The sequence below is a fragment of the Mus musculus genome, chromosome 9, assembly GCF_000001635.26.
Source record: "Mus musculus strain C57BL/6J chromosome 9, GRCm38.p6 C57BL/6J".
Classification (NCBI taxonomy): Eukaryota; Metazoa; Chordata; class Mammalia; order Rodentia; family Muridae; genus Mus; species Mus musculus.
In genome coordinates, this window is record NC_000075.6 from 7619348 (window position 1) to 7631552 (window position 12205).

Below are 12205 nucleotides of genomic sequence, written 5' to 3' on the forward strand. Positions count from 1 at the left end.
ACCCTTCAATGTTAAATTACAATTTTATGTTGTATGAACATAATTTTCTACAATAATCTCTCCATTAATTTCTATATTCCAGACTGTGTGCTAATATGCATGTATACACACTCACATGTAATTCACGTGATTCAGTAAATTTTAGCATCCTCATTTCACAAAGGGAGAAACTAAAGTTTAGAAAATCCAGACAACTTACCTGAGATTGCTGTCTGTTTCTCTTGTGAGTACAAGTAATCCAAGAGATTGCAAACTTCATCCACTTAAATCCTGATGCTCTAGAAAGCGGTTCCCGAGACTGCTTTATGAAAACATCACCTACACCTCAGGCACACTTATAATTACTGTCCCAAATGGAATATTGCCCTAGTTCAGATTCTAGTAAAGTGATTCCTTCAAAGTAGGTTACAACACAAAACTGAAGTTTTAGCTACCTGTTATTTGAGTCCTGAGATGTATTGATATAATTCCTTTCAGATTATAGATTAGGAACTTCGATGGTTCTGCACTCATAAAAAAATAACATTGTGTAAGAAGAGTGATGAACGGCAAACACATTTTTGTTTGCTGGGAACAAAGGGTAGGAAGTTCCATGGTTACCTCATCTCCTGCTCCTGAAGCACATGGCTTGGTTAGTTACACTTCTTTTAAATCATTACTACCCACTTTGTGCTTTATGCATCCTCAGAATACACTTATCTGTGTTGCCTGACCTTCTGCCTGTTTGAGACAGGGTCTCACGTAGCCCAGACTGACCTTGGACTCATTGGCTTCAAACTTTGATCCTCCAGCCTCCGGCTCCCAAGAGCTGGAATTAAGGGTGCAGGACACCATGCTTGGTTGACTTCTCAATGCTCTTAAAATCCAGTGTCTGAAGTTTATAACTTTTGAAACATTGCTTTCCCAGAATTCAATTTCAAAAATCTGGCCTTTTACTTTTCTGTGCAGAAACAATGTATTTATTCATAGGCACCAATCAACAGCTAACTGAAAAGTGAATCTCAAATTATCTCAATAATTATTACTTTTGTTTGTTGCTTGGTTGCTTGGTTGGTTGATGGAGCCTTGTGGAGCCCAGGCTGACTTGCTGTGTAGGGAAGAGCAACCTTGAGCTCCTGTTGCTGCTACTGCTGCTGCAACCCCCACTTGCTAAGTGCTAAGGTGTCAGCCACTTCATTCCTGGGTTACACAAGAGCTTGAGATGCGACTCACGGTTTCATGCATGCTACACAAACTCACTACAGGCTGAGCTGCACCCCAGTCCCTCATGCTTCATTTTCAGCTATTCACTGTGTATGCTGTGTGGCATTCTGGTCTTGATCAAAGAAACCATCTTTTGATCCAGCTCCCTCTTTACCCAATTGGATTTTTTTTTTTTTAACTTCACATGTGGCTTCTGGTATGCTGCCTTCAGAGTGCTCTCAAAGAAAGCTCTGCCCAGCTGATTGCTGATAGAAGGATTTGCTATTACTTGTGCCTCTCTGGAGCTCAGTGAAAGGATTGGTTGTGTGTCCTTGACTTTCTGTGTATTTCCTTTCAAACTATAGGAGCCTGGAAGAGTCTTGAGAAATGAACCTTCACTCTTACCAAGGATTAATAGAGTCCCAGACATCTAGATCAAAGAATTCATAGGTGGAGTCAACACTGTGGTTAGTCAAGATGCTACCACATCAAACTAGAGCATTTATCCCAATACACATATGCACACACACACACACACACATACATGTAAGTACAGACTTGTCTGCATACAAACATGCACACACAATAAATTTTTAAACACACTCATAGCTTATTTGTTTTTATTACCTAATGCCAACACATCTTATGTATTCATAAATCCACATAGCAGTGGGTCCATTATTAGTATTCCAGACCTGAATGGCATCTACAGTAATACTGTATTTATGACTACTGTAATTTTTTCTGAGAATTTTCAAACTCTCCAGTCTCCCTTCATGGCCTTGATAATTTTAAAACTGTAGCCCAGCTGCATTGCAGAATGTTACTTGATTTATATTTGTGTGCTTTTGCACTTTTATACAGAATATGACGGGAAAATATCCACAAAGAAACCCTTTGCTCTTCTTTTTCCACCCATTGTGTGGTACCTGTGTTCTAGCATTCCTCTGACTCAGCTGTTACTATGATGGTCTCTTATTCTTATTTTCTGAAACTATCATTTTCTGCAAATATCCACTCACTGGCTTTCTGCTATCTTTAAGACTGTCTCTTCTCCCCATCGCTGCTTGTGTGTTTGTAACTGCATATGCATAAGTTAATATTTTACTCAGTGAGATGCAACTCAATATTATTATATATTTGATGCTTAAAGTGTCCCACATTGGGCCAGAGGGAACTCCAATGAGTTGGTATGGGTCCCTTGGAACATGCTTTTATCATTCTCTAAGTATCTGCTTCCTGCCTGGCATTATGAGATCATTCGGGTTGGTCTGTCTATTCAGGATGCTATAACAAAACACCCTAAACTGGGTGGCTTTTCAACCTCAGAAAGCCACTTCTCCTAGTCAAGACCTAGTAAGTCTATGATCAAGAGACCTTTCTTGACTCATAGGTTGCAGCTTTTCAATACATCCTCACATAGTAGAAGAGGAACGCTTCTCTCTTGGCCCCTTTATAAGGTCTCTAATGACACTCACAATGGCTCTGCCCCCATGACCAGTTCAGTTCCCAAAGTCCCTATGTCCTAACCATGTCACCATGGAAGTTAGAGCTTCAACCTGGGAACTCTGGAAGGACACACTTATCATCACACTAAAGGTGTATCGGATGCTTTAAAATGGTTAGATCGAGGGCAGGGGAACATTTTCAAAGCTCACCCAGCAGATAACTCCTGGCCTCTCTCTTCCTGTTGTGGTCAGTGGATTCCTCTCACACTAGATACTAGTGTGGAGTACTCTCTCCTTCCATCAAAAACTTACTTACCGTCTTTTAAAAGTATGCAGATTTTACTAAAGAAGAATATGGGAGAAGTGTTAGGTATGGGACCCCGCCACCCTCACCCAGATGCTGCGGATTGATTGATGTAGGTCGGTCACTTTGGATAGTGCTGCCCTGAGGCATAAGGGTGTATAAGAAAGCAACCCTAGGAGGCCAGGAAGAGCAAGCCCCTAAGCAGAGATCAGCTGTAGTCTCTGCTTCATTTCTTACCTGAGTCCCGGCTTTGCTTCACCGATGAAAGCCTAAACAAATCCTTCCCTCTCCTGAATTGATTTTGGTCAGCAGTTTTGGATGGTGACAGAAATCAGCCTAAGACACCTGGCCTCTCCGTGTTCCTTTCTGTTGGTGTCATCAGGATGAAGTGGTAGAACATATCTGGGGGAGGAAGTAAAAGGGAGACATGAGCCACTGTAAGGAAGTGGCAAGACTGCCTGCTTGTTCATATCTGGAAGCTACTACAGGAGGCAGTAGGGGCCACAAGGCTTGCCTTTTTTTTTTTTTTTTCAGTGACTGTTGTAATATCTTTTGCTTTCCTGAAGCCAAAAGGTGATAATTAATCTGTATGTTCCTTTACTCATTAGAAAAATGTAGGTGGTTTTCACTATCGAACAATCAAGAAGCTTACAATTTAGTTAGCTGAAGGACACTAGTCGATCTGTTTTCTTTCTTTCTTTTTTCCTTTGAGATGTAATTTATCCCAGAATATATAATTAATATGATGTCTATATTTAACAAACTCCAGTTGTTCCCTAGACCCTACAGGTGTAGTTCCCATGGTATCGCTTCCATTCAGCAAAGGCATCAGAATGCAACCGGGAGAGAGAGATCACAGTGAGTGTAGCCTCAAATTTGTCTAAATGTGAGGCTTTAAGATGTATTGGTGATAAATTCCTTACAACACACTTCACAGAGAAGTTTCAAATGATAGCTATCACAGTAAACTGGCATATTCTTGATATTTTTCCTAATTTTATTATCTTATCTCAGACCCCATGATTATACTCACTCAGCCAATTCAATGATTCTCCACTGTTAGCATGCATCAGGTCTGCCTGAAGAGCTTTAGGACTTAGAGTGAGGTGGGCTAGATGATTCAGTTGGTAAGGGAGCTTGCTGCTAAGCTAAGCCTGACGACCTGAATTGGATGCCTGGGACTCACATGATGGAAGGAGAGACCACTGATTCCTTCAAGTTGTTCTCTGAACACCACACAGACACATGACCTTTTCTCCCACTGAAAACACACATACACATGCATACACACAAACAAACACATGCACACACATGCATACACACATGCACACATGTCAGGAGCCCTAATGGGACAAGCAGGTGATCATCCTGAAGTGGCCTGCCTCGGATTATTATATAATCTGCAACAGGTGAGCCCTCATTAAGCAAGGCTGTGAGAGACTCATTTTAGGAAAGATTCCGGGCTGGCGAGATGGCTCAGTGGTTAAGGGCACCAACTGCTCTATAGAAGGTCCCAAGTTCAAATCCCAGCAACCACATGGTGGCTCACAACCATCCCTAACGAAATCTGATGGCCTCTTCTGGAGTATCTGAGGACAGCTATAGTGTACTTACATATAATAAATAAATCTTTAAAAAAAAAAAAGGAAAAATTCCTGCTATTAAAATGCTTTTTCTGTTATTATTAAACATATAGAACTATCACTAACAATCTGTTGTAAGCGACCCACGGCCTACAACTAAGTAGTGGTGGCACACCCCTTTGGAGCAGATTTCTGCAGATCTTGGAAGATGTACTATCTTGTAGTGATGCTATATAGACAAATAGATGACTTAAGTCTTAATGATGATTCTATAAGAATTCCTAAAATTATATCTATGGGTATTAAGCTCTTTTATAATGGAACTGCAATTAGGTCCTTTTCTGATAGTCAAAGCTGCAGTGAGAGCTCTGCCAGTCTCCCAAGTGTCACAGTTAATTGCTGTTAGATGGTAGCCAGACTTTCTCCTAATCAGAGCACATTCCAAGAGGTTGTAAAACAATTAACCAAACATCATAAAAAAGGGAACTAACAATTCATTATAGGTGCTAGGACAGAATATAAAATATTGACTGGGTTTATCTATAGAAAACTTCACTTATAACTTAGTTACGGTTTTAAACCTTCAGTGAACCTGTGGAGCTGAGACAGGTGATGGATGTTTAGCTAGATAATCACTCCTAATGGATATGCTTGTAAACATTCTCTGTTGTAAACTTCTATTTCAATTTATGATTTGATTTTCTGTGTGAACTTGTGATGAACTTTTTAACACGTGATCATGTATTCTGAAAGATGTTTAAGGTCTGAGGACAAAGAGAGGAGTCAGAACTGAGGGACTGAGTCGAGAGGAATGGAGGTGAGAAGAACTGAGCTGAGACAGGAACTGAGCTGAGGAGAAGTTTTTAGACAGAACACTTTTTAGATTAGAAGGAGAATTCAGTGTGGAGTAACTTAGAAATTATAGGTAACATAAAATACTAAAAGAGCAGTGTGAAGAATGCAGAGGGAAAGAGGAGAAAAGAAGACGCTGCAGAGAGCAGAAGGAGCAGGCAGGCTTCTCCTTACCATGGGACAGAACAGGTCCCATGGTAAGGATAAGGCAGGTTTAGTCTTATTAAAAGAAACAAAGCTTTTTTCTTACAAACATGGGTTTAATTCATTTAGCATTAAAAAGGTAGGAGCCTTTTCTTTCTCTATGTAATAAAGATTGGAGCCCATTTTTCATCCAGAATGAGTGAGTTCTTTCTACACCGGTGCTTGGTCTTTTGCTCCATATGTATATGTCAGTATGTATGTGTGTGTAATTATGTAATTGTGAGAATGTATACATGTGTGTGTAAGTATGTAATTGTGAGAATGTATACATGTTTGTGTATGTAATTATGAGAATGCATGCAAGCTGGGTCCAACTGGGTTTGAATGAAAATGAAAAAATGAGTATGAATGAAGCTGAATATGAATTTATGTGAGATTATGCATATTTGCTTATGTAAAAGTTTTTCCTTCTGCGAGTGTTATTCTCTTCCCCTGGTTCAATAGAAGTTTATTGCTCCAAACTTTCCCCTAGCCTGACAAGCAAGAGGCATCTGGACAATAGGGAGAAGGCTCTAGCAATTAATCCTTTATTTAATCTTCTGCTGTTTTAGGATGAGGTTCTAAGTGCCAGAGACTGCAGTTTCTGGCCTCAGAGGATCACAGAAGGCAGGTCAGCTACAATAGCACAGTAACTTAGACTTAGATAAGTAAACTTTTTATTATACAGCAACCTTAAATTTCTCGTTAGGCAAAGTCTTACCTCAGAAACTCAAAGACAAAGTCTTACCCTCCGCATATGCTCTTCCTCCTCCACTGCTTCAAGAACTGACAAGAAAGAAGAAACACCCCACACTGGGGCTGGCCCCTGCCACACACATGCATACACACACATGCATACACACATACACATACATGCGCGCACACACACACATACATATACACATACACACATGCATACACACACATACACAAACGACATCCACACGCAAATAGACAGCACCTACTGCACTCAGTGTATTATGGAAACAAGAGAGGAGAAGACATAAAGTTGTCAGGGAAATGGAGGAGGAGATGCTCTGCAAGAAGCTGAGTCAGAAGACTGGATTTAAGCTAAATACATTGTATTTGTGTGAGAAATTTTAAGAAAATGTTTAATAAAAGTTTGATTTTTAGTTAAAAACTTTTAAAAGTTTAGGCTCAGACCAACAGGTCTCATCTCCGAAACTTCAGATTCGGTGGCACTCTGTGTTGCCTGAGAGGTCACATTTCCTGCCCGTTCTCCGTTGATGGTGATCTTTGGGTCCAGAAAGCACACCTTGAGAGTCTGAGACATAGTGTTCCATCTAGAAAGAAAACGCAGCAGAGCCGACTTCATATGCACTAACGCCTCCCCTACACTGTGCTAAAACCTCTACAGTGTCATGATTTGCCCCATGCTTTATAAGTTGCCATCTTTCCCCTATTTTAAAGATAAAAGTATCACAGCCAAAAGAAATGAAGCAACCTGGTTGATCATATGCACAGGAGTCAACATTAGGAACTGAACCGCCAAAGCTTAAAAAAACAAAAATCATAAATAAGATACTTTAAAGAAATAAATAAGGCCCTGAGTGAAAACTACCTGCAAGTACACAGAATTCATGCAGGGGTGAGCAAAGGGTTACAATCCAGGTACATGTCAGGGCGAGCCCTGGAGTGGGCTACACCCAAAGAAGGGTATGAAAAAAGAGGAATATGTATGAGCAGCCTGGCTGCAAACTGCATTGGTTTTGGAGACCTGAGGCCAGAGCAGTTGCAGCCCCTTGGTAGACCTCTCTGGAAAAGCTTCTTTTCTGAATGGCTGATACCTTAAATCATGCTAAAAGTGAGGAACTCGGTGGAGGACATGCTGGCAAGGGGTAGATTTGTTTCCTTTCTGTTTGAGCTGTTAAGTGGCACCAGCAGACACTGTCCTGTTGCCAGTACTGTCCTGTGATGCTGAAGACTTTGCACAGGAGGGGTCAAGTCTAATGCTCCTAGACATGAAATAATTTGTCCAATCTCACTTACAATTTAAGCCCAGTCTCTCTAGACTGCCCACCTTTCTCCATATTAAAGACGATAAGGCCAGGGGATGAGGAGATAGCTCAGTTAGTGACACACTTGTTAGTCAGTAGGAGGACCTGGGTTCTACCCGCAGAATCTATGTTAAAAGCTGGTCATGGCTCTTAGCAGCAGGGCGGCCTCAATGATCATGTTTGCCTCCTCAGTCCTTACCCAAGCCTCTGAATAAAGGGTTTTAAACCCTGCAAACCAAACACAGTAGCACGCCCTTCCAGCCTTCGTACTGAGGATGGGGCCACCCTAGCTTATTTGCAAGGCCCATGCCAGCGAGAAGCCTTATCTCAAAATAAAAGTCCTCTGGCTTGACACATATGTGCATTTGTATCTGCACACATGAGTACACACACAGATGTGCCTCTGAACTACCAGAATGCCCTTAAAATGGCGAGTTTTGTCTAATGTTCTGGTTAACAGGCACAGCTCTAGTGTTATTGCACTGAAAAGCCTTCTGGCAGTTACAGGGTCACTCTCAACCCTCGTTAGCATGAGGTTACATAAAGTTGGCTTGTGTGTCTTAGAACCAGCAGCAGCAGCAGTATCAGCAGCAGCAACAACAGCACCAACAGCACCACCGACAACAGCAGCAGCAGCACCAGTACTGTTTCCTGAGAAATATAGAGGGAAATGCACATACAGGATGCTGAAGATTGACTTGAAAGTGTAGACAGCTCAATTGTACTATAATCCAACCACGTTCAAATCATTTAACTTTTGTCTTTTTTTAAATTGGACCTATTCATTCATTCATTCATTCATTCATTCTTTTACAATAGGATGCAGAAGGTGCCACAACATGCAGAGAGAATTCAGAGGGCAACTTGTAAACATTATTTCTCTCCTTCCACCATGTAGGTCCTGGGGAATGAACCCAGGTCATCAGGCTTGCCTGTGGGTGCAAATAAAGAGTAAAGAGTCACTGAACTACCGCACTAGCCCCTGCTTTTAAAGGGAGTCTTAAAAGTAGGGCTTTCAAATCCCTAATGGATGGGATTCAAATAAATCAAGCTCATACCAATTTCTGTACATAGCTAACAAGTGCCATTAAAAGTAACCATTTCTCTCCCTTTATGATTTGGTCAATCACAAAGAATGAAGCTTTCCCTGATCCCTGGGCACCACTGTTACCCCTTCATCAGGGGGAGAAACAAGCTGTGTAATTACCATTTGAGACATGAATCATCACTTACAGGGCCCAGCCCTATGTGACTCTATAAAAGGAGCTTGGTCCAGGTGCAAATGTGCACTGTCTGCCACCCCTGGGCTGATACAATCATCAAGCAAGAGAGGAGATGAAGGTGCTACCTGCCTCTGGCCTTGCTGTCCTTGTCACAGCTTTAAAGTTTGCCACTGCAGACCCCAACCTACTGGCAGCCACCCCTAGGACCTTCAGGAGCAACTACCACCTTGCACAGGTTTGTGACTCTCTGCCCCACCCCTTCTTTCCTCTCCTAACCCAGTACACCCAACAGGGCATAATAAGAAAGTAAACAAAAAATATTATTTTAAAAAATAATACATTTTACAACTCCACAGAAGCCCAACGGGCCATGCTAGCTAAGGTTACTGCCTGATGCTTATCAGGTGCATGAGTTACACGGCTGAGCTAACAGCTGAACAAAATATCTGTGGCTCACATTATACAGAACTTGAGTGTGGTTATACAACATACAAAACTCAAAAACAAGTATTTGAGGAAAATAAGATCAGAAATATAAAGACTGAGGTAGGCTGCAAATCTAATACTCAGTGCTTGGCAGCCACAGAAAAAGGTTTTTTTATGTTCACATTTTTAAAATAAATGGCTTTTATGGTCAAGGTAACCTTGATCAGAATTAAGACAGACCACACTTCCTTCTCATTTGTGGGTCTTTTCTCCCTAGTCTGTGTTCCTCCACAATCTTTTCCTCAACTTTACTTTCTGCCTTGGGATCTCTCCCATCTGACTGTGGTATGAAGGAACTGATGTAACCAACCATGCTAGAATTTTGTAGAGATTCCATGCCTGAAAGTCATCCCAAATACAGAGAATTTGTTTAAGGGAGGACAGTGGTTCTTAACCTGTAGAAATGGATTTCTAATGACAGAACTGCTATCAATAGGGAAAGGTCTTTGTAGATGTGCCACCTGGCCCAGTCTGATGAAACTACAGCTTGCATGTGGCTTCATCTCTGCCTGGGGCTACTCCCCTTTTGTCCAGCTGTACCCATGGCCAGCTTGGGCCCAAGGACTAGAGACCTATGCACAGTGGACCGTCCCCCATGCACACTGGACTGTCCCTATGCACACTAAACTCTCCCTATCCACACTGGACTGTCCCTATGCACACTGGACTGTCCCTATGCATACTGCATTGTCCCTATTTACACTGGACTGTCACCTATGCACAATGGACTGTCTCCATGCACACTGGACTGTCCCTATCCACACTAGACTATCTCCATCTACACTGGACTGTTCCTATCCACACTGAACTGTCCCCATGAACACTGGACTGTCCCCATGAACACTGGACTGTTCCCATGCACACTGGACTGTCTCCATGCACAATGGACTGTCTCTATGCACAATGGACTGTCTCTATGCACAATGGACTATCTCCGTCAATTGTTTTGCCACTCACCCATTCCAGTCAACCAGTTTCTTTTACAACATGAAAGCAGTCAGGGAACATTTGCCATAGCAATTCTACATATAATTAACAGAAGATGCCAATGTCAATAGGCGATGTCCCCTTCACAGAAGATGACCTCTTCCATAGGCGATGTCAACAGTAGATGCCCACTTCCACAGAAATGCCAATATCAACAGGAGGTGTCCATTTGAGTCAAACTTTCTTTGACCAAAGCCATGTGTAGAGGAGCCCAATTCAAAGTAGCTCCAGGTATTAAAATTGTAAATTGTGTTTTACTGAGACCCGTGTAGGTTCTTTCTCTCTTTAATGTAATTTCCTCCTCCAGATTCATGCTTCTCTAATTCAAAACTATAAAGTTTTTGTGGTACCCTGACACATATAGGAGACTGGTGCTCAGCCAGAATAGGACCCACCCAGTGAGAGGTTCTGATCCTAGTCCATGAGTGAAGAGAGCAAGCCAAAGTCTCTGCTCTCATGGCACTGACGGGGGGCGGGGGAGCAAGGGGGGGCATTAAGAAGTCACTAGGTCATGAACTAGGAAGTATCTGCCACACTGGTCTTTTCTTTCCAAAATCACTAGCTAAAAAATATAACACCAGAGACCTCTGTCCCCAAACCCAAAGACATAAACATCTGCATGTGAGAACTTCAACAATTCTTACTTAATTTATTTGATGTTCAGTTGTATCCGTAAAATTAAGATTTTTTAATATGCATTGAAGCTATGGAAATGATATAATAGGTGTAGGCATAGTATGAATGAGCTAAGGATATAGGTCAATAATAGAGCACTCACCTACCTAACATGCCTGAAGTGTTGGTTCAATCCTAGTCACACACACACACACACACACACACACATACACACAGGGGTGGGGGGGCAAATACCTAACCTCTTTCTATAATCAAGGATTTATCTATTTTAAGTGGTTTGCTTGCTTTTTAAAATAGTACAGATGTTTCTTGGTTTATGATGCTGTTGTATCTTGATAACCTCATCATAAGCTCAAAATATCATGAGTCGAACAGCTTACCAAAACTTTTGCTTAATAACACAGCAGCTTGTTATTGTGCAGGGCTGTGGTTTGTGACTAAGGCTCAGGATCCAGAGAGAAACCCTCATTGTACACTGCCAGCCTTGGAAAGACCAAGAGGCAAAATTTGCAGTGTGGTTTGTACTGAGAGAACATCACTTTCACCCGGTTATGAAGTCAAAAATCATTAAGTCAGCCTATTGTAACATGGGAACTATCTAGTGGTGTTGGCATAACATTTAAAACATCCTTCTTAATTGTCTTTAGACGTAGTGTAATTCACATTTACCACATAGTCATGAGAAATTAAACCATGCAAAAGAAGCCCCTGGACCTCTGAGCCCTTGGCACCACCCTGTTTTCTGTGATAAAGATGTTTCACTGTTATTATCTTTAAATATTGGCTTCTACTTTTCTCACTAAATATTATATGAAAGAACAGTTTAGCTTTTATGCTATTTACATGACTTTATTTTTAAAGAGTCACAAATAAGAACTAAAGAGATGGCTCAGAGTTCAACTCCCAGCATCCATATGGCCTCTCACTGTCTTGCAGCTCCAGTTTCAGGGCATCCAGTGCTGTCTTTTGACCTCTACAGGCTCTTCCATTTACTCGGAGTACATACATTTACTCAGGAACACACATATACACACAAAACTTTAAAAAAATTAAAATACATTAATTAACAAAATATCTCAAATATTTCTGGATATGTGTACGTTGGCATTTCCTTATCCATTGCTTTTGTTTATCTTTGCACTGGTGTGATCAGTATATCATTAGACAGGTGGGAAGGCTGAAGCTGGCAAGAAAACTAAAGTAAGAGAAATTCAAAGAATTGTGCCAGCATATTTGTGGTGCAGCCTCACTGGAACCTATAGTTTTCCAGAAACTGTCAACGTTGTTACAAATCTCTTTGAAT

General features: G+C 41.4%; 1 protein-coding gene and 1 long non-coding RNA gene across 2 annotated transcripts in view; one reads left to right on the forward strand and one right to left on the reverse strand.

The window, feature by feature from the left end:
- The window catches only part of Gm31751, a 62463-nt gene extending 62176 nt beyond the window's left edge, over positions 1 to 287 (reverse strand). The window contains exon 1 of the long non-coding RNA XR_379096.3: positions 200 to 287. This is a non-coding gene — a long non-coding RNA (predicted gene, 31751). The remainder of the gene's footprint in view (positions 1 to 199) is intronic.
- Positions 288 to 8883: 8596 nt separating this feature from the next.
- The window catches only part of Mmp20 (matrix metallopeptidase 20 (enamelysin)), a 46738-nt gene continuing 43416 nt past the window's right edge, over positions 8884 to 12205 (forward strand). The window contains exon 1 of the mRNA NM_013903.2: positions 8884 to 9028. Within this exon, the coding sequence (NP_038931.1) occupies positions 8906 to 9028 (123 nt within the window). The 5' untranslated portion in view covers positions 8884 to 8905. The remainder of the gene's footprint in view (positions 9029 to 12205) is intronic.